Source organism: Neolamprologus brichardi, chromosome 1 (genome assembly GCF_056152115.1).
Source record: "Neolamprologus brichardi isolate AB-2024 chromosome 1, ASM5615211v1, whole genome shotgun sequence".
NCBI lineage: Eukaryota > Metazoa > Chordata > Actinopteri > Cichliformes > Cichlidae > Neolamprologus > Neolamprologus brichardi.
In genome coordinates this window covers 23,837,974-23,859,610 of record NC_142104.1, presented here as the reverse complement: position 1 = coordinate 23,859,610, position 21,637 = coordinate 23,837,974, and the positions used below count along the sequence as shown (strand labels likewise).

Sequence of the window (21,637 nt, the reverse complement as noted above, 5' to 3'; positions counted from 1 at the left end):
TTTCTTGACAGCTAGCTACCCTTTGAACAGTGAGTTTCAGTTTCTTCCTTCTGGAGGAAGATTTCGGGTCCCAGAGTGCAGAAAAGCATGGTTTAAAAACAGCTTTCTCCCAGCCGTCATGACTCAGTTTTTAAAGTTTTTTTGTGCTTTGCTTATTTGTTGTCTGGTGTCTGTATTGAGAGTGTGCATGTTAGGATGGATGACTCACGACTGCAGAACCTTTCCTTTCCTTTCCTTTCCAAATAAATCACATTTCTCTCCCCTTCCCCGTCTCTGTTTGAGAAAACCCTGAGCCTGAGCAAACCTCCGTAACACCTCAGAGCGGGCGACTGTTTTCAGTTTTAAACAATGCCCCCTTTATTGAAACTAAAGACAGAAGGAATAAGAAAACATCCCAGCGCTTTTCTTTCCTCCTGAGCCCCCCCCCCCCTCCCCCCCCACCTTGGTCATCTGCGGGTCAAGGTGGTCGCACTGCTGGTGTTTACAGTGCTGCAGTTGCCAGATTGGCAATCCAGAAAGTCAAAACTTAGTCAGAGAAAGGTTTTGATATGAGATACTTTATAATGGCTCAGCCAGATATGAACTCCAGGTACCACCATCATACAGACGCGCTTAAACATGCCCTAACACATACAAGCACACAGACACACACATACATGAAAGGCCCAGCTTTACTTGGTGGTTTGTAAATGGGAGCAGGCAGGTGCTCACTCACGTACACTGAATAACACTTTTGTGCTTCGTCTCAATCTCCTCGTATATCGCAGCAGCGCTCCAGACTCATTTGCTGCACGCTTGCTCGTGTTTTGATGCAAAGTCTGATTTGTTTGCCTTACGGTATCTTTTTTTTGGTGACACTTCTCTGATCATGTGTTTTTCTGAGCTGCCGGCTCGCTCGTGTCCCAGCATATAAAAAATAGGTCTGGTTGTCAGTTACGTCCCCAGCAGAGACTTGGGAAGCTCTGTGCCGTGTGATAATGGCAGCATCCTTGTGTGGATGTTTGTCATGCCAGAAAAGCAAAAATAAGACTATTTTAAACTCTTATCAACCCCCCGATGGTCCTGCAGTGAGTGGATTTTGGTGAGTAAGTACTTTAGGTGGGTAAAAGAGTGTGCAGTGCTGCGTCTTGCACAGATTAAAGGCAAGTTTTTTTACGCTCTATATCCAGCAGCTTAAAAGTCTATTCATTCATTCATTCATTCATTCATTCATTCATTCATTCATTCATTCATTCATTCATTTTTTTAAGGATAACTCTGACTGAACCAGCTTTCAGTTTACAGCCTGAGAGGAAGCAGGTCACATGTTAAAATAGACCTAATTTATTACCGGGTCCATTTAAAGGAGTGTTCGCACACGTTTCTGGGTGATTTATATAAAGGCACACTAAAAGTAACTTTTTGATTTTTAGGCTAAGTATTAAAAAAAGGGACATAATCAGGCAGAAGCATGTGGCAACACTGTTTTTATGGGCTTGCAATTTGTGATTTATTCCCCGTTATATACAATGTTCTCCTTAATTGTGAGCATAAAGCAATCTTGAGTCTGTTCGACTCGACACGCCAGAATGTGTCAACAGATGCAATTAAATCCCATAAAGAGAAATAACTTCTTATTGGAAATGACTCATAAATAAATTGCAAACTGGGATGAAGCATGAGCCGAAAATACACGTACATTTTTCCACACGTACACACAAGTTGTTGCCCGGTCTCCCTGTATGTCTTTATTGTTTTGTGTTTGTGTTGTGGTTATTGTGGCATCTCTGACACTGCCATCAGACTCCATCCTGGAACATCAAAGTGTGCTGGTGCTCTTTGTCATCCTCTAATATCCCACAGTGAAGGCGTAGTTTTCTGTTGACTGTACTGACTGTGCCACCCTAAAAGTCATTGACTTTCATTGTGTGTCTTTTGCTCTGGGATGAGCCGAGCGCACAGCACCAGTGACTCATCCTCTCTAGATGGAGAGTGGCCTTTTCTGCAGCCTATCAGATGTCACCGGGGCTCCTCTGTTGTGGTCACACAGCCGTACACAGAAGATGAATCACATTAATAAAAGCCATCTTTGCATAGCTCTGCAGCTCAGCTGAGGTCAGCTGGTGGCATTTGAAGCTTTTTGAAACCTGAAAAAGTGGCGAGCTTCAAACAAAGTCGCCGATGTTGATGTGTTTGTGCGTTACGGCGCACATTGAGGGATGCGTCTCGAGTGTTGTGCATTTACTGAATCAACATGCCTCTGCTTATTCCGAGCGCGTGTGAAAGAGAGCCGCAGCTTTTTGGTCTATTGTCTGCTTTTAAAAGAGTCTCTGACTACAAAGGCTCGTCTTATTCCTCATCCTGCTGAGTGATCCTTTTCCTCAGTGACGCGTCTGTGAATGCAAATATGCTTAGAAAGAAGTGGAGGCTTGTTGACTTTGTTGGTTTTGCAGTTTTGAATGGTTTGAAGGCCGCGCATCAGTGTTTCAATTATTATGACAGGATTTTTTTCCCTTCTTGTCTGTCTGAGCCGCTCAACCTTTCCTGACCTTGATATTAAATAACGTCTAATTTGTAGAAAAATCCTGTGGTTGCAGTAGCTCAGGGTATGAGCTCAGTGGCAGTGGATTACTCACAGGTGAATGTGTGTATGTGAGCAAATCTGCCACTGGAGCTGTTTTTCCTTTATGTTTTGATATATTTGGATTAGCAATCACTTGTGGTTGTTTGGTGGGCAGTAGCTGGCGGGAGCGTGCAGCACAGGTCAGTTTCGACAGGCTGTGCTGATCTCACATATTCATATTTGAATAAAAAAATGTCTCCCTCTGGTGGAGAAGCAACCAATCAGCATCTTGTTATCAGTTTACATCTTCAACTTCTTGACCATGTACTTTTTTATGTATTGCTGTAACAGCAGTATTGATTTACTGTCTTAGATGTGAACCCGATGCCTCATCTGCTTTCTTGCTATCACAATATCTCTGTTACTCCCCGACACAATCAGATGCACAGAGATGTAGGGGAAGAGAGACAACACAAGGGAGTGGAAGGAAAATGATTTTGTTTGGTTTCGCGTGAAGTGCCAGAGGCTCCGACCTCAAGTGTAACTCATCACTCTGTTAGCTACCCCTGTCACAGTTAACCAGATCATCCTACAATAAAGAAAATGAGAAGAACAGCAATTATGGAAGAAATGAGGGAAATGGGATCAAATTTAAAAGCCTTTTAGACATGGAGAGAGGCTCAGCTACGTAGGAATTCAACTGAGGAGCCTTTGTGATATAATAGCCAATATATCTGGATGATAGCTGCGGACCTTCGAGCTTTCAAACATGAAATGTTCATATATCAGTTTATTTACCATGCGAGCAGGCGAGGGAGGCATCTGTGCAGTTTGATGGGTGGCATGCTGTAATGGCTTGTAGTGACTCCAAATGACGCACATGATACATTGAAAACTACACTTTTTTGTTTTACATTAGCTAACTTTTATTTTTCGTTCTTTTCCATTTGGCAGAATTTCACTCAAACTCTCATTCCCCAATTTTACATTTGAAGTTTATATATCGATGCAGTCTTTTGGCTACCCTTTCAGTAGCCAAATGCTTTTTATCTCTCATGTAATATTTTCCATAGCTGGTCAAACAAAGTTTCTTGCCCGTCTTACTTTGGCTGTGTGGTTGTGAGGCAGCATTTACACGTATATCAAGCTGCTGTAGTTACTTAAGAAGAGCAGACATTCAGTAAAAGTCACTCCACAGTGATTTCAATCATGCTGCTTCAGCATCTCCTCCTCCCATCACCAGAAATGCAAACATGACTGGCGTAGTGGGGAGGGTCACTGACAGCCAGAATACACACGGGCAGGACGGGCACATTGTCTCATCCTCGGCTTTGTTTTTAACAGACAGAAACAAACCCTCTAAGGTTTCTATTAAAATGCTTTTATATGAAAATAGGCAATTAGAACATTTAAAGAAATATCATCCACACTGCACATCTATTAGTGCATTTTTATTTAGGCAGGATGGAAATAAAAGATTTGCAGCTCCACTGCAGAATACCGCATGTTTTGAATCGCCTGTGGGTTGGAGGGTTTGACCTTTCATTAACCTAACCAACTGTTGTGTTGTTATTTGCTTACTCATTTATGCTGCTCAATCAGATCAGCTGTGCTGGGCTATGCAACATCAACACTAACAACATGGCTGAAGGGTGTTTCCCGCTGTCTTCTTTACTTCTTACATTTTCATTTACCTACAGTTACAAATGCCGATACCGTTAGATTTGCAGATGGCTGATATTGGCTTGCTTATGTGTTGGTAAGTCTCTAATTTTGCCTTAAACTAACCAAACAGCGGAAAAGTCTAAAATGAAACTCCAGTTTTGTAAGATAGTCAGCTAGTTGCTGTCTTTGTCGTCCTGGGATTTTGCTTGTGGATTTCTCTCTTGCTCTGAAGCAGATGTGAGTGTTGACGGTTGAACCTCGATCTGCCACCAAGTCGAACCTTTTGCCCTCCTTTATTGATGAAACCATCGATCTCAGCAGTTTTAAACAGGTCCAAATATTAAAAGATGTACCTTCTTTTCATCCTCCACATAGCTCCTCCGCGTCACTTTCCTTCCATCTTTCCAGTTTTTTCGCTCTCCTTATTATTTCTGTCCTCAGGCTTACCCAGAAGCCTGGCCGTCGGACGAGGGCTTCATGTGAAAGGCTCTGCTTCCCACTCACCATCTTCAATGAAAAATAACATGTCGGGCAGCTTTTGTGTCAGTGCCGTGAACTAGTTTAGACAGCAGAATTTGTGATCAGCTTTATTATTCAAGCCTTTTAAGTTTGCTTTAATGTACCTATGATGAGAGATTTATATCCCAGGGAACAGAGGGAGAAGAAAGCAGCGAGAGAGATAAAACAGAGACAAATTTGTTTACTCCACAGATATTCATTACGTGCTTTGACAGGTGGGATTCATTAACTCCATAATCTAACGTGGTAAACCCCCCCTCCCCGAAGCATGCACTATAATCCCCGTGGGACTCTTCATAACTCTGCCTGCTCTGCCTCACACACCTGAGGCAGTAAAAATCTCAAACTGTACTCTGTGAGCACATATTTCTTTCCGTTTCTCTGATGGTCTGCATGCGTGTCTGTTTCACACACACACACACACACACACACACACACACACACACACACACACACACACACACACACACACACACACACACGCATGCACAAACACACCTTACACTCCAACAGCTGCTGCTCTTGTCTGTGCAGTTTTTTTTTTGTGTGTCTTTTTTACACGCTCTCTCCCTGTTTTTCATGTTGCTCTCTGACCAGAGCACTTGCTGTGTAGGAGGCGCGGCTTTCTTTTTCTCATTCACACACAAACACACATCTTTGAGTCTCGAGATCACAGAAGGCCTGTGATCACGCTCTTTTCCTGGTGACTCGGTGTTTAGTGCTGCCTCTTGAGATGGTGCGCCTGTAGGCATGCCAGATCCCTCTCTGTCCGCCCTGCAGTCGCCCTCACCAGGGGGGCCTTCGGTCAATCTTTCTGCATCGGTGCATATTATGCAGCATTGGACAGTCTAAGCTCACTCGCAGACTCTTGGCCCCCCCCTCTAGGTAGCTCCAGGCGTTCGCCCTTACTTTTGCCTCACAACTCATGACAAGCACATGATGTGAGAAAGGCCGTGGCTCAGGTATAAGCCGAGACAAAGGGATAAAGGCCAGCTTACTGCCCTTGTGAACCATGCCCTATTGTGCTAGGATTATTCCGTCTTGTAGGGAAAACGCAGAGGCGTTCTCACATCATGTTCAGGAAATCTTACGCTCACGTGCGACTTTTTACGTGTTCAGTCAGGAAAGAAGAAACAAAGAGTCAAACATGGTTTTAATTGGTCTTGGAATATACGTGCCTTTTGTGTGCAAGTTGGATAAATGCAATTTCCTTTTTAACCGAGGAATTGAATTAAATGAATTGAATCGCTTCACTGGTTAAACGCTGCGTATGTACGGAAGCTCCGCTCACATTATGTATCACAGCAGTCCCCACTTCAGTGTGTTCCCGTCTCTTTCTTTGCCATTTTTCTTTGTCAGCTCAACTTTTGATTAGAGAACAAATTGCTTCCCTGCACGTACTCCCCTCGCTCTTTCTGGAAAGACGCGGGGAGCTGCAGCCCCTGCTGGGAGCCCTAGAGACTCGTCTTCCTTTCTGTTTCTCTTGATTTGGTATTAATGGAAGCCGAAGTTCTATAAGAGTATTGTACTGTGTATGTAGCTCTGTTCATGCCAGAGCAGTTTTAGCCATTATTAGAAGCTCTGTTGGAGGATTTTTAGGCTTTTCCTTTTGAATATCCCGCTCTTGTTGGCTTTAACTCTTTTCTATATATTTGACATCCTCCTTAATGATGAGTTCTGACACCTCAGTATATGTCAATAAAGGCGTGATGATGACTGTTACATAGCAGGTATCTTTCACATCTTTTACTCCTAGTGTAGAGTTCAAATTAAAGGTGCTGAAATATGAAGTTTTGAATTTTTTCTTTCTCCTGTTGTCTATCTCACAGAGTCCTTCGAGGCCTTGTTGTGGCAGGCGGAGAATTACACCATCACCCTCTTCCAGGATTTGTATCACAGCATGGCTGATCAGGCTGCGGGTCCCGTGCAGGAACTCTTCACTGACATCAGCCTCTTCCTGCTGGGCTCTGAGTTCAGCGTCGATGAGTTAGTGCAGCGCTTCTTTGACGCGCTCTTCCCTCTGGTCTACGATCACCTCATCAGCCCGAGCCTCGGCGGCGTATCGCTGGGCCACGCCGAGTGCGTGAGGTCATTAAGCCGCAGCGTCAGACCGTTTGGCGGAGTGCCCGGTGACCTGGCCGATCAGATTGCTCGCTCCGGGGTCTCTGGGAAGCTTCTTCTTCAGGCGCTGCACCTGGGAATCGAAGTCATCAATACCACGGACCACTTACAGCTAAGCCGCGAGTGCAGACGGGCCCTGCTTAAGATGCACTACTGCCCTCATTGCCAGGTACGGATGGACCTCTCTGAAGCAAGCGTATCGATCTGAATTAATGAAACTTCTTTTATCGTCAGCACTGATCGCTCTCTAATTTTTGCTCCACAGGGCTTAACCCAGTCCAAGCCCTGCATGGGCTACTGCATCAACGTGATGCGAGGGTGTTTGGCGAGCATGGCAGAGATTGACATCCACTGGAGGGAGTTTGTACGCTCGCTGGAGGGCCTGTCAGCAAGGATGCACGGACCTCAGGATTTGGAGCAAGTGCTTCTGGGAATTCACAGGCTCGTTCGTAATGCTGTCAGGCATGCTCAGGAAAATGGACCGCGGCTCTCGGCACAGGTTTAGATCATGACGAATGATTTAATGTTGTTTGAGATGAGTAGAGTTCAAACTGTGCTGAGGTTCTGCAGGAGGTAAAACTGGTGTCCACTGTGGATCTGTTAATGTCTGAGATTAAGAGGAGATTAATAAGGAATTTAAAAAAAGTCTTGGAGATATTATTTAGGTTTAATAGGATAAATTACCTTTAATAAATTAAATAACTCCTCACAGGTACATCAGTGTTTGTTTGGTCAGAAATTGCAAATCCTTCAATATTATGAGAACATTTTTAGAGGCACTTTTTTTCTTTTGACGTGTAGCTCAATTCAGGCAGCTTTTGCTGGGAACTGGAAGCCCCGGGGTGCTTGCTTCTGAGCATGCCAACTTTGCAGAACTAATTGAGGCACCACAGCTCCATCTAGTGGTCAACTAAAGCTGCTGAACAACCCTGCACATACAGTAGATTCAGAAATTGGACATGATAGGCTTGGCTGCACTAATGGCTTCAGTATAAACATGTGCCTCTCACCTATCTAAAATAAGGCCAATTTGTTATGCGCCAGAACAGTTTAACGAGCGAACTCTTAAAATGCTTGTTTCTCCCTCAGTGTTTAGAGTGTTTAATTTCTGTCTTTCTCATCGGGTTATAGGTTTACAAACTGTGCGGCCCACCAAGCAGGAAGCCTGCTCAGTCGGTCAGCATCCAGCACAGCAGCAGAGAATCCATCCCTCTTAAAGCGTCTGTCAGAGCGCCGGGAGGCTCACTCGCTAACAGGAGAAAGTAAGTGGGAGGAAGATGTCAGATATGTGGAGAGGTGGTGCCATTCTTCTTCTTCTTCGTTTTTTTAGATGGTTTAATGCACAATTAAAATGCACAACGCTTTATTGAACAAGTTAATTAGCTGCGCGCTTCCATGTGGCTGCTGCTTTTGCAGGGATTTTCTGAGCAGTCTGCGTCTGTACCTCACTTACTACGGCGGCCTGGCTGATCAGCTGTGTGCGAGCGACCTCGCATCCAATGACGCGATGTCCTGCTGGAACGGAACAGAAATCGTTAAAAGGTTTGTTTTAAAGATGTAAATGATGCATACAGACGGTGTGACACATTAGATAAAGCCATGTTAGTGTGGTAAAACGTATTTTTTGTAAGCCTCTGAAATAAATTTAGTGGGATCAAGGGTGTTTTTGGAGGGATAATCATCAAAATTTGATGTGATATTCAGGTATTTCTTTTAATTTGTCTCCCATCTGTAGTTTATTGAGCCAGCGGGCATGCTGTCAGAATCCGTCACTGATAATTTTATCGTTTAATTTCTGACATCATGCTGATGGAGACACGCCAACGCTCAGTGATACAAAAGGATTCATCAAATTCATATTAGAAATGGTACTGCAGGTATTTTCAAATGCCTAAAAGATGCATTGAGAAACAGTTTTGTTTTTGGTTGATAGGCTTACTTAAAGAAAACTACTAACAGCAGTTTGGAAGGAAGTGAGACTTTTTGATGTGATGTTTTAGCTTCACTCTGCAGATTCATGCACGTGCACGGTTTGACTCGAGGAGGCTGCTTTGACATTCGTCTGCTAGAAGTTTCTTTGCAATCTCCTTGCTAGTATGTTAGTCTCACCCAGCTGAGACCAACATACCTACATGCAGGCGCTATCTGTGATGTCTCAGCTACACTTGAAGCCACACGTGCAATCTAACATGACACACTGGGCGGAGAATTCTGCCTGCAAAGAAGTCTAACTGTTAAATGAACTGACAAGGATAAAACAATAATGTAGTTCAAAGATTTGGTTGCTTTAAAAAAAAATCCCCTTTAAGGTTGTCTTCTTGTGCATCTCTTTACTGCTCTCTTTAAATTTGTCCTTTTATGACTTTATGACACTTACAAGTCTGGATTTCAGCATGGACTTCAAACTTTTACAGAGACCAAACATTGATCTCTTTCAAACTGACACAACTTTCCTATGAACAGTCGTTCTCACTGATGACAGCTGGGCCTCTAGCTACAACACAGAGCCCAAACGTTAGTCTACAGTTGAAGAATCTGCAGCGTCTGAGCCCAAAAGCAATCCACGAGTTCAGTGGCGGCTGTGGATCAGGAGGTAGAGCGGGTTCGCCCTCCAACTGGAAGGTCGGTGGATCCCTGCAGTCTGCCTGTCACCGTATCCGACTTTCCCCCGGTGCGAGTGTGTGTGTGCAAATGTTAGACAAAGTGCTGAGACACAGGAAAAAGTGCTTGTATGAATGTGTGTGTGATTGCTCAGTATACCCGTCCCTTTACTTGCTCTTCCAGAAACTTTGACCACTTTCCCAAAATTCAGATTGAAGAGTCACGGTTTTGAGAGACTGGAGGGAATTTAGTGTGCATCAAAGAGGCTCGAGTGAAGGGACTGAAGCGGACTTTGAGGTAATGATTTGAAAATATCAGCTGTGGACGTAAAGATAAACTTAACTCCCCGATTGATTTAAATTTGCCCAAATAGGGTTTTTAAACTGTTTAAAACGACGGATGCAATATTGTTGACACATGAAGTATAATCCCATTTTACATAAGGTCAAAGGTTTCCTTCTTTCCTGTCATGAATAGGCTGTTTGTGCACCATCTGACCCTGCTCGTATATATTGCCCCCTACAAACACCATGACACCACTGTAGAATTAATCTATTAGCTGTTACTGCCCGCACACATAGATCTTGGATATGAATGGTTGTGAGCTGGAGCAGACAACCTGGCCTCTTTCACGGTATCCGTCAGTGGCCTTGTCTCCATTACATCACAGCTCTCGATCTTACCCGTGCTGTCATCAGTCAAGGACCCCTTCATATATTCTCAGTCTGCGGTTGTTCCTCTTAACTGTCAGCTGCTGTCAGGGCTGCTGAAACGACAGGTGGGCCTGTATTTCAAGCCACAGTGAGGTTGGAGTTGCCAGTTCAGGTTAGACGGTCTATTGTAAAGGATGACAGCTGTGTTGAGATTGTTTCGCGGTGCCATGTGAAGGTAAGAGGGAAGGAGCGGGGAAAAGGTCTTTCAGGACGTTCGCAGCAAACGGAGAGATTCAGAGTTCTTAAGAAAGTAGCTCAGTGCTGCTTATCAGAAGCGGCATTACTATGGAGACGGAGTATCAAGGTTAAGTTTCATTCTGCTGTCGACAATTTACTCTTTTCATCTTCTGCTATTTTTTGCCTTAACACCTCGGGTTTCCATCGCAATGGAGTGCAGCCATCTCTGAGAATAGAGATGTTTCTTAAGTGCTGGAGAAAGAGGCAGGCCAGCAGGCTGCAGCCTGTCTATCATGTCTGGCAGCAGCCGCTGGGAAATGCTTATGGTCTGTGGGCGTTCCTCTGCAGTTTAACCCTCCTTTCTTTCTTCCACTTTCACGCTAACACGTATTGATAGGGAGTCCTTCACCTCGGGTTCACTCACAGCTTCGCTTCATTTTGATTTTGCCATTACTGCAAAAGCAGAAGGATTGAGAGACATTAAGAATCGGGGGAGACCGGGCTCCGAGGAGACTATTGAGCGAAGTCCCTGCAGCTTAGCAGCCTTCCTGCAGATCTGCAATCTTGTGCTGCTTTCTATTAGCCTAGAACCATAGATGAGTGGCTGGGAGTCAACACAAGCTGAGACAAAAGCAATAAATAACCTCCTGCCTACGGGTCATAACCCAACATCCACTGAGAGAGAGGGGAATAAAACTCACTGCTGGCTGGTGGCTGATTTACAGAAGCTTATCGAGGCCTCTGAGACCTTAAACGATTAGTGCAGTTGGTGTGTGTGTGTTCGTGTGTGCGTGTTATGTGTCTGAAACTGTACGTTGGATTGTGCACGGATGCCTTTTATAACAGCTCTTTGTGTGTGCTGGCACAGATTGTTTTATGGTCTTAAAGGAGGACTAAGGCAACCAAAGCTTTGTCGTTTTTAATAAAAAGGCTGAGCACAAAAAACACGACACAGGAGTCTGAGATTTAAGAGAGATTTAATGCACGTCCTCATCACGGTCCCTGGTAAACAAAGAGATAAAGAACAATCAGATAAGATCATAAAAGAAAAAACACAAGCCGCTTTTATCTCATGTCGATGACGTGGCCTTGCTTCAAGGGGGAATTAGTTCTCACATTCTTTCTCCGTCTCCCGGTTTGTCGCTCATGCTGGGAGGGAAAGAAATCGCACGAGGAATTAATCTGTGTTATAGATAATAAACAGATTTTTTCTCTTCTTCTTTTGGTGACAGCTAAGTTCACCTGTTATAACCCCATGGCGAGGCTCTGCGTGGAACAGAAGCAATGTGTTAGCCGTGGATGTGTAAATATGACAAGAATAAGAAAAACTTATTCAATTTACAATCCCTGCAGAGCAGTCAGCCTTGTAATTTGCTGCTTTGATCTGTAATAACATGTTCTCATGCAAGCTGTCTCTTAACTGGCGCTGAATGCTTTGTAGTCGTTATTGTCCAGGTTTAAAGCAGAATTTTGACCATTTTTCGACTCCTTGTTTTAAGAATTTTGCACCTTACATCTGCACTGTGTGTTTGTGCTTTGACGTTGATACAAGTTTGAGAGCTTTTTTGTTTTTTTGTGCCATTTATTGTCCTCCTCGGGGCGAGGTGAAAGCAGCTGTATATGAAACACTGACAGTTTTCCCTCTAAACTAACAAGCTGCCCATTTAAACATCCTGACTGAATTGTTTACGTATACGTGGGTTCCCCGTTTTTCTTTTTTCTCTTTTCATTTCACTTCTCAGCATTTCTTGGCACATGAAATAGTAAAGTTAAGGGATTGGGGCAAGGGTGTCATTTGTCCCAATGACATGACATATTCAGGCGTAAACAACAAAAAAAAGTCTGTTATTCATAAACTTTTTCATGATTTCAGGCTTGAATGAACCACTGTGCAGCTCATTTAGACTCATTTTGAATATTTGTTTGTCCTCCAATAAAGTGGGAACAATTTATCTTATAGCCTCTCAGTAAGCCACAGAGTTTGGCTGATCTTATGATTGGCTGGCTCTTGCAAACAGAAGGTTTGAACAGCAGCTGCTGTTCAACCTCTTTAAATGTTAAGGTTTTATGCTTCAAGATATCATCATGACAAAAGTCCGGTCCTTAAAATGAGGTCATTACAACCTCAGATGGACTTGAACTGGATATATTATACTGTGTTGTTTTGTAAAAATTAAGCCCCAATGCAGAAGCAGCGTGTGAACATACTGCAAAAGTACAATGATTCCAACCACATCAGCAAATCTACAACAGAATCAGTTAAAGTAAAGTGTGCTGCTGTGGTCAAAGTCTAGACCTCAATCTGATTTAAATGTTGAAGAGGAGAGCTGAGCCTCAATGCAAACCTGAACTTGAAGAGAATTTCAGAATTTCTTCATAACAATGTGAGAGACTGAAAACAGTTACTTCAGGTTGTTACTACAAAAGCTGGTTCTACAGGATCCTGAATCGTGAGCTTTTCTTAGTTTTACACACACAGCTTCTGGATTTTGTAAATAGACGAATCCTTATGGAACACCCTCCACTCAGTTTGAGCACTAGTAGTGCTTTTTCATTCACACAATCACGCACACACTTTCATACATTGCGTTTATCTAACATTTACATTAATTCGCACTCTGATGGGAACACTGGGGACGAATCTGGACTCAGCATCTTGTTCAAGGATACTTCGACACATGAAGGATTCAGAGAAATCACCAACCTTTAGACTGGTAGAAGGCCCGCTCTACCACCTGAGCCACAGCCACCACTGAATAAAAAGAGCATAGTATGTCATGCGTTGTTGTTCATCACAGCTTTAATGACCTAACATTAATATAGCCTGGATAATCTTTTAAAATGTCCTGATATGTAAAACCTCAGAGCCGATGGGGGTGTACTTTCTTTTACTATGCCTGTATTTATAAGGCTCTTTTTCTTTTCTTTTCTTTTCCTTTTTTTGAAGTCCTGTTCTCAAGCACTAGTCCTCAGCTGGTGCTCTTTTACCTCCATGTATTTGAGGCAAACGTTAAGATATCTGCTGTTCCATTAACCACCTCAAAGGCAGTTTAAGGATTTTAAGCGGTTTCACAACCATGTAAAATGCAGAGTTTTAACTTATTAATGTTCATTTCAAAGCTGATCGTGGTCAGTACTGAGTACTCGTGTAATGAAGTAGTATTGACTGCTCAGTACTCATCAGCCTGTTGATTGGCATCATGGCTGAGGTGCTCCCATCGCTATGTAGTAAATACTTTCCCATTCTTACAATTCCTACCAGTGGATGAAAACAACCAGCTGTTATAGCAGTGCTAGAAAGCCTCAACAAGTACCAGAGTGTGATATTTTATTCATGATTACCTCCTCCGGCGTAGGCTCGCTTTAATTCCTCCCCACCTGCAGTCTTTCTTACTGCTGCCAACACACACCAGGTGTTTGGCTGCGTGTTTATATTTTCAAAGTGCTTTTTTCTAATTGAGTACAACATTTTTTTTTTATTTTTTTTGGTATTTTTACGGTAATAAGGCAACTGACCTTGCATGCTGTTGGAGTTTAACATGTAGTGATGAGTACAGCGGGATGAATGCCACAGTGTGTAACAAAAAGATGCTTGAAGACAGGCGGGCAGATTTCAGCGTGGCCTTTCATTTAATAGGGCACCTTTTATGCTGGAGTGGCTGTCTGAGTGCTAACCTTTGACCTTTGCCGTGTCTTTGCTGCCCGGTTAATCCTGAAGAGGTTAATCACATGGTAATAAGAGCCCTGGAGTTGTAGCCCTGGAGTCTTCAATGTGTGCTCTGTGAGCAGAGGAACAGACTGATTCTTTATGTGAAGGTCCTCGCTGCTCACTTCAGTTTTCCTCCTTTATCGTTTGCTTATAATTTTGGCTCATTTTCACATCTATTTCCCAACTAGATGTGAAGCTCAGGTGACTTTTGCCCTGGCTTAGATGAAATGACAGATTTAAGCTCTGCTAATGGGAATCCACTGAAGAAGCATCAAGAGCTTAGTTTATCCCAGCCTGCTCAGGGAACGCAGTTCATTTGAGGATTGTTTGAGCCTCAGTGCAAAATTCCCATGAGGGGACAACATACGCCGAATATTAAAATATGGGAGCACTGTCCAACTTCTTCAGCAATGACTGTTGGTGACCCTTAATCCCATGCTGCATGTGTCTCTGAGCAATGCTTTTTTTCCTCCCTTTTATATCAGGATCAAAGTCGCGGTTATATCATAGAAATCACCAAGTGGAGCAAAATCTGATGGAATCATTTGATGTTTGTGTTAATCTCTAACATCTAACGAGCAGCCTCGCTGGAAACCTGCCGGCTTGTCTGCTGACTTAGCCTTTGGTGCCAGCGGCCAGGTTTCCAGGGGCTTCCTGTGCTCGAGGCAGATATCTGTGACTAAGACTTCCTCTTACATTTGTTGTTTACAAAATCACCAAAATTTAAAAAACAGCTATTAAGATATTTTTTTATCACATCATGGTTTTGAGACTTTTTTTTTGGGAAATGCAATCTCTCCTTTCCTTTCACATGGACTGCATGATCAGTAGAACTTGGACTAAAGAAGTCAAATGGGAAACCAGAGAGCTCTGGGTACCCTTGACCTTTTTACCCCTCAGCTGTAAAAGGCTGATGGGGTATTGTTGTCACCCAGCCAGGTAGGTGGGGTGGAGACCCAAGTTTATTGATGTGGTAGCTCGAAAACAAGGCGATGTTGCAGGATTTTTGAAATTCACACCATGGGGGCATCTACTAAAAATCGCAAATGAATTTGAATCTCAGTTACTTCAACCTCAGGGTCAGAGGTCAAGTTTTCTGAAAATCTTGTGAATTCAATATCTCAAGAAGTACATCATCTAGGATTTTCATCTTGATGCTATAGGTGCAGCTACTTAAAAGCTTGGCTGAGTTCAAATCCCAGTGACCTTGAGCTCAAGGTCAAAGGTCAGGTTTTCTGAAAACCTCGGGAACAAAATAACTCAGGAACAAGGCGATGTAGGATTTTGAAATTCATAACACAGGTGCACCTGCTTAAGATCTCAGAAGACATTGAATTCCCAGGTCAAAGGTCAAAGTTATACCATTGGTCCATCTACTAGGAGGTATTGTTTTATTATATTTTTTATTATAATTATACCCTAATGTTATTGAGATGCACTTAGAGAATCTACTTTTCACCATCTCTGATGAGCTACTTTCCAAAGTCTTAGTTAACTTAATTTAAATGTCTTTTATTAAAAGTTTTGAAACAGTTTTTCCCTCATAAGTTCAATACCAACTAAACTGTCTAATTTTTTTGCTGTATAACCTAGAAAACATAAAATGCTTCTCTATTGCTGCTTTAGGGTTATGTCTGTTTTAGATGGCTTTGATCAATCGTGTGAATCAATTAAAAAAAAAAAAAAAAGAAAGCTGCAACTTCTGCCCATTTCCTCATATTGTGTTTTGATAAAGTCACAAGAGTAAATACTTGCAACTGTTATTTATTTTGCATAAAACAGGTCTGTGTCGAGCACTCCAACAAAACACAACATTTGAAAATAATTACCTTATGCCAAAGTCCTTCTACATGTGCATGTATTAAAGAGCTCTCCAGCTGTGCAGCCTCAAATAAACATGATACCACAGCTGGCTCTTTGTTCAGTGCACACACTACGCCCTCTCTTCATCCATTAATAAACCTGCCGGCGAAGCAGTCGTGTCACATTCAGCTGTCACCACAGTTGTAAATCCAAACGCTTGGGCTTCAGGCCTGCTTTTTTTTTTTTTTTAAAGGTAGTTCTGCCTCGCTTTGGCCAGTAGGTGGAGCTCCCACTTTGGGTTCCAGACCCATGCCAAAGAAAAGACCATGCCAGGTTGCTGATCACTCCTCTGCTCCTCAGTTCTGATGATGTATGCCATAGAGCAGCGGTTTTTATCCATGTTGTCCCTGACAGTGACAGACAGAAAACAAAATTTAAATGATAAACAGACATGCTGCAGAACATCGAGTCTCACCGCCTCCTCCATTCGTTTGCAGCGATAGACTGACCTAATTTTGAACAGGAAGGAATAACCTTTTAAACATGCGCTGTCAAATATATTATGCATAGCTGTCCTCTTAGTCACTCTCATGCAAGTAAGAGAACTGCTTCCCTTCAAACCTTGGATTAAAAAACAAAAACCCCCAAACATCCTGACTCATCAGTACCTCAGAAGCTACCAACAGACTGTGAAGCTGTATTAGTGTCTTGTGTTAGGCTCAAATTTAGCAACAAACATGAATTCACATCTTACCCATCTTTCCCAAAGTTAAGACACGGGAGAAGGACGGAGATGGGCGGGCTTGATTGGACGGTTTTGATTAGGGCAGAGAGGGAGAGTGGGAGAAAGATGAGACGCAGAGGAAGAGGAGAGGGGACGTTCTTGAAAAGCTCCTCTGTGCGACAGCTGGCTGCTGCAGATAACCACAAAACCACTGGAGCACTTGAGGTCTGGGTGCTGCATGGCTAGAGTTCCACTCCAACATGACCTTATATCCTGCCTGGGTTTAGACGCGGGGGCTCGGTCAGAGTACCACATCCTGACGATTATCCCAAGTGACAGAATCAAGAACTCTGTCTGGCTGCCCAAATTGAGTTCATAAGTCCCTCTTGTATCCTTGTGAGTGTGTGTGTGTGTGTGTGTGTGTGTCTGTCTGCTTTACCCTCCCTGTTCTCGAATTATGCATGATTGCTCTGAACAGATAAATTTTTCAATCCAGCATCCTGGAAAAGAGATTTCATTTATTTGTGCTCAGATATTATCAGTGATGTTGCTACAGTAACTGCCAGTGAGACCACCGCGCCAAAGAAACTGTAAATCTATAGTTGACTGGCGGCAGGTGGCGCATGTTGTATGTGTGCGCGTGTTTGCGTGTCCCTTTCATTTTTCAGCAACTCTGCTCCCGTTTGCCTCTCATGCACTGATTCCCCCCTCCCCTGCCACCAGACGTTGGACGCCTGCCTCCAGCATCTGGAGCAGATTGCGGCCCTGCGGCATGCCAGGTAGCAGGACATTAACAGCCAAGGCCTCATTGTCCACTGATGAGCTGTCAGAGCGCACACCCTCAACCCTCGCGTGATCTCTCGGCCTCCTCCGCCCACCGTCGAGCAAACGCAGAGTCGGTCCCCGCGGAGCACTCTTCCTCTTTAGCTCAGGTATAAATCACAGGCCGCTGAAAAACAGGGAACATAGAGTTGGTAGGAAAAAAAAGTGAAGTTAATGCTCGTAAAACAGGAGCAGTGGTGAGAGAAGCCCTGCCTTTGATCTATTTGTTTAGTCGTAAAAGAATGTTATAAAGACCTGGAGAGGCTGACGGAGAAGTCCTGCCTCGTGATTTAATCGCAAGGACACAGCAATATTGTTTTGATAACAAAAGCCATTATCGCAGCTCATAGCGGGGAATAGTTGTGAAAATCAGACCAGTAAACAATTTAATAGAGCTATTTCAGCAGTGGACATTGACAATAAAACCTCCCGATATTTCTGTGTTTGTTTCGTGTGCAGAGAGCTGTGTGTGTGTGTTTTTTATTCTGTCACTGAGATGGTCGTATTGTCGATTGAATGCATGACAAAAAAGCCTAATGGTGAGTTCGGCACTTTCAGCAGTGGCTCTGAGCATGTCTGCACAAGAATTAGACGTGTTTGCCGCCTTATCACGGGGGCCTTGTTTCATATTTACTTCATGGCGGCTCGTGGACGATGTCCATGTTGAGTTTCTGCTCCAGAAGAGACTTAATTTTCTCTCTCGCAGGGTTGTGGCTGGAAACAAAAGACTCTCATATCTCTGTATCATTGTCTTGGTTTATCTCCAGGCTGCAGGCTTTTGACGGTGCATGTGCTACCTTCTGTTCCTTTGATTTCCTTCTCATTTGTTAACTAAACATGCATCCCATTTACTGCCACAAAGTGAAAAATGTAGTAGTCATTAAGTATTCATTACCTGTGCAATTTGTTTCTTCTTTATGCTCTTTTAGCTGGGAGAATATTCTGAATGCGTGGGTCGCTCTCATTTGCAATATTGACATTTTTAGAATGGAGCCCTTTTTTTTTTTTCTCCCCCCATTATTTTATTTATTTATTTTTTCAAAGTTACAGTCAGTAATTTAGCCTCATATCTTTCATGCATTCTTCAAAAGGTAAATCCAGCTGTATCATTTCCTTATCATAGAAGTAAAAAAATAAATAAAATAACAGCAGGGCAGTCTTTGGAGGTCCTTTTTCTGCCTTTATCAGGGAGCTTGTACCCACAGAAGACTCAGCACCTCTTTATAAGCGGAAACCTCCCTCTTAGCTCCTGACCTAAGCTGAAAGCTGGGTGTGAATACGCTCTCATTAATCTCACCTCCCGCAGTAAAAGGTCTGAGTCTGGAGGCTACCTGAAAATTAATCTAAATAGCTCTTTCATTTCTCTGACGTAAACACAAATGTCTCCAGCAACAATGTGGCACACTGCGGGATGCCCTGAGACCAGACTTTGCTCTCTTATCATCGTCCCTGTAATGTTGTCCTGCAGTTTCTATGGAAACCAAGCCCGGCCTTATTAAAAAAAAAAAAGAAAAAAAAGTTTCACCTTCTCTGAGTCTGCCCTTTACCTGACAGCCAAGATAAACGAGCAGGGTCCTGGGAGGAAGGCAACACAAACATGCATCTCTGCTCAGTGGCCCGTGCTCATTGGCTCTCTGCTGGAAGCCCTTATTTACCTTAATGCTGGGAGGAGGTGAGAGTGGGGGAGGCTTGAGATGTAGTCTGTGCGTGTGTGTGCGTGCGTGCACGCACTCGCCTTGTGATTACTCACAATACCTCCCATCGACAACCTTGAACCACGCAGCAATGAAAAGAAGAAAAAGAAGCAAACAACTCTTTCTGGCCCCCATAATGCACACGGGCCCGATGATGTCACATGTCACCTTCAACTAATGAAGGTGATGATGGCATGCATGAGCGCCGCATACGTTCACCATCTGCTCGGTTCCACCACGCTGGAGCTGCTCCCCACAATGCTGCAGAGAGGAGTCGAGGCACGTCTGTACCACAGTGTCCCTCGACGCGTGTGAAAGACCGCCGCCTGCATCCAGATGACTCTGCTGCGAGTTTAATCATACCTTCACACCCCAAAGCTACAAAAGTGACAAGTCTCTGAGGCCACTTTTTTTAATATATCACCTGAACTGTCAGGAGGAGTCGGCTGATATGATAGTGGTCACCAGTGGAAAAATCCCTGCAACTTTTCAGTAAAGTCGCCTGCTAGCAGAGCAGCACAAGCTAATTGAATCGAATTAATATCGATGCATTAATCACCCTGGCTGCTTAATTGTTATGGATTGGTCAAAAGTTTTTTTTTCTGTTTTGTTTTGGTTTTTAGTTGAGAAGCATACCAAAAGTCAGGGGTCATGCAAAAGATATAAATTATGAAAAGACGTTGGAAATGATGTCAGACAGATGAACCCCTGAAATGCACCATGAAAGGAGTGCATGTGTTTTAAATCATCCTCCTTGGAGTTTTATTTTTTTTTCCCTAAACAAAGTCCTAAAGTTTTAAGGATTTATTTAATGAGAAGTGTTTTTAAAAGGAGTCCATTTCATGTAAAAAATACCAGCATATTTGCTGGCGTAACTGGATCTGATAAAGGAAGCTGCTTTGGGCTCGCTGCAGCAGGTAGGTCTGCATATTTGATCTGGCAGATTTTTATGCTGGATGCGTTTCCTGATGGAACCCCCCGAGGGATTTCTGTCTCCTCCCGGGATCTAACGGTGGATCTTTGGTTTGTTAAGAAGGTGTGTAAACCGCTACACTATGGTGTCATAGCATGCAGTGGTTATTTTTATATGTCATACTCACTTAAACAAATATATTTACTTTAAAACAGTATAATAACACACTTCAGCTGAATTCAAAGAACTGATACGTGTGATGAAAAATTATTTAAATGATTAGATGAATATAGTAATTTTCCCTGTTGAGGAGTCAAATGAAATGAATCCATTGTTTTTCGGACAAAGACAATTTTTGTAGTTTTGCTTCCTTTAAATTAAATAATGAAGATGTGATTGTAGCTTTAATTTGAGACGTTTAAGACTGTTTAGCTGTTTCTGTGCAGAGTCCCCTGTTTTTACAGGTTCAAAATTAATTGGACAAACTTAGGTGATTTTAGATGTAAGGATTGTTTTTTATACTTGGATGAGATTCATTTACAGTCAGTACTTGAAGTCTGAGCCTGCGGACATCACCAAATGCTGTTTGCTTCTTTAAGAAGCAGCCTTTAACACAGATACCTCCAGTTCCTACTTGATTGTGGGTTTCTGCGTTCAGGTTTGTGTTCAGTAACTGAAAAGCATGCTCTGCTGACTTGGCCATTGAAGAATTCCCCATTTCTTTAGCTCATGAAACTCTTGGCTCGCTTTTGCAGTTTGCTTTGGGTCATTTTCCATTTGTACTATGAACCTCTAGCATTTGGCTGAATCTGAGCAGAAGGTAAAACCCTGTACCCTTCACAGTTCATCCTGCTGCTTCTAGCAGCGCTCACATCATCAATAAACACTAGTGACCAGGTTCCACTGATAGCTACACATGCTCATGACATAACACTGCCTCCATGATGTTTGACAGGTAATGTGTTATGTTTCAGATCATGCTCTCCATACTTTATCCTTTCCATCGTTCTGGTACAAGTTCATCTTGGTTTCATCCATGCAAACTCTCTTTAAGATGTTTTCCGGAAAAGTCTAACTTGGCCTTTCTGTTCCTGAGTGTATCCAGTGTAACCTTTGTGTTTCTACTCTTGACCAGACCTTGACAATGATACCTGCCTCCTCGAGAGTGTTCTTGGCTTGGTTAGATGTTGTGAAGCTATTTTTCTTAACTGTGGAAACAGATTGTTAGGAGCTCTCTGGTTTGTCAGACTTGCCCTGACATCTCTTGGGCCTCAGTTTTAAAATTATAGTGAAAGCTCTAAAATTCAACACTTAATTTTTTTTTTGTCATGAAATAAGAATGAACAAGCCTCGCTTTTCCACGAAACTGCTGTCAGTCAATTGCCTAAGTGCTTTTGAGACCCTGAGAAAGGGGGACTGTACAAACAGAGGGCTATAATTTATAAAACCTCTTGAGTTAATTTTGAAAATCTGCACTTGAATCAAATCTTGATTGTTTGATTTAAAATTCTCTGTGGTTTTGTGCAGAGGTGAAACTACAAAAAAACATAAAATAAAGAATATTACAGATTTTGATTTGTGATACTCGGCTTCTGTTAGCAACCAAAAAAATAAAAAAAATCATTTTTGTTATT

General features: G+C 42.9%; 1 protein-coding gene across 1 annotated transcript in view; it reads left to right on the top strand.

The window, feature by feature from the left end:
• gpc5a (glypican 5a) overlaps positions 1-21,637 on the top strand; it is a 138,324-nt gene that overhangs the window by 24,652 nt on the left and 92,035 nt on the right. Inside the window, exons 3-6 of the mRNA XM_006780326.3 lie at positions 6,556-7,016; positions 7,113-7,346; positions 7,979-8,109; positions 8,264-8,389. Of these exons, the coding sequence (XP_006780389.2) occupies positions 6,556-7,016; positions 7,113-7,346; positions 7,979-8,109; positions 8,264-8,389 (952 nt within the window). The remainder of the gene's footprint in view (positions 1-6,555; positions 7,017-7,112; positions 7,347-7,978; positions 8,110-8,263; positions 8,390-21,637) is intronic.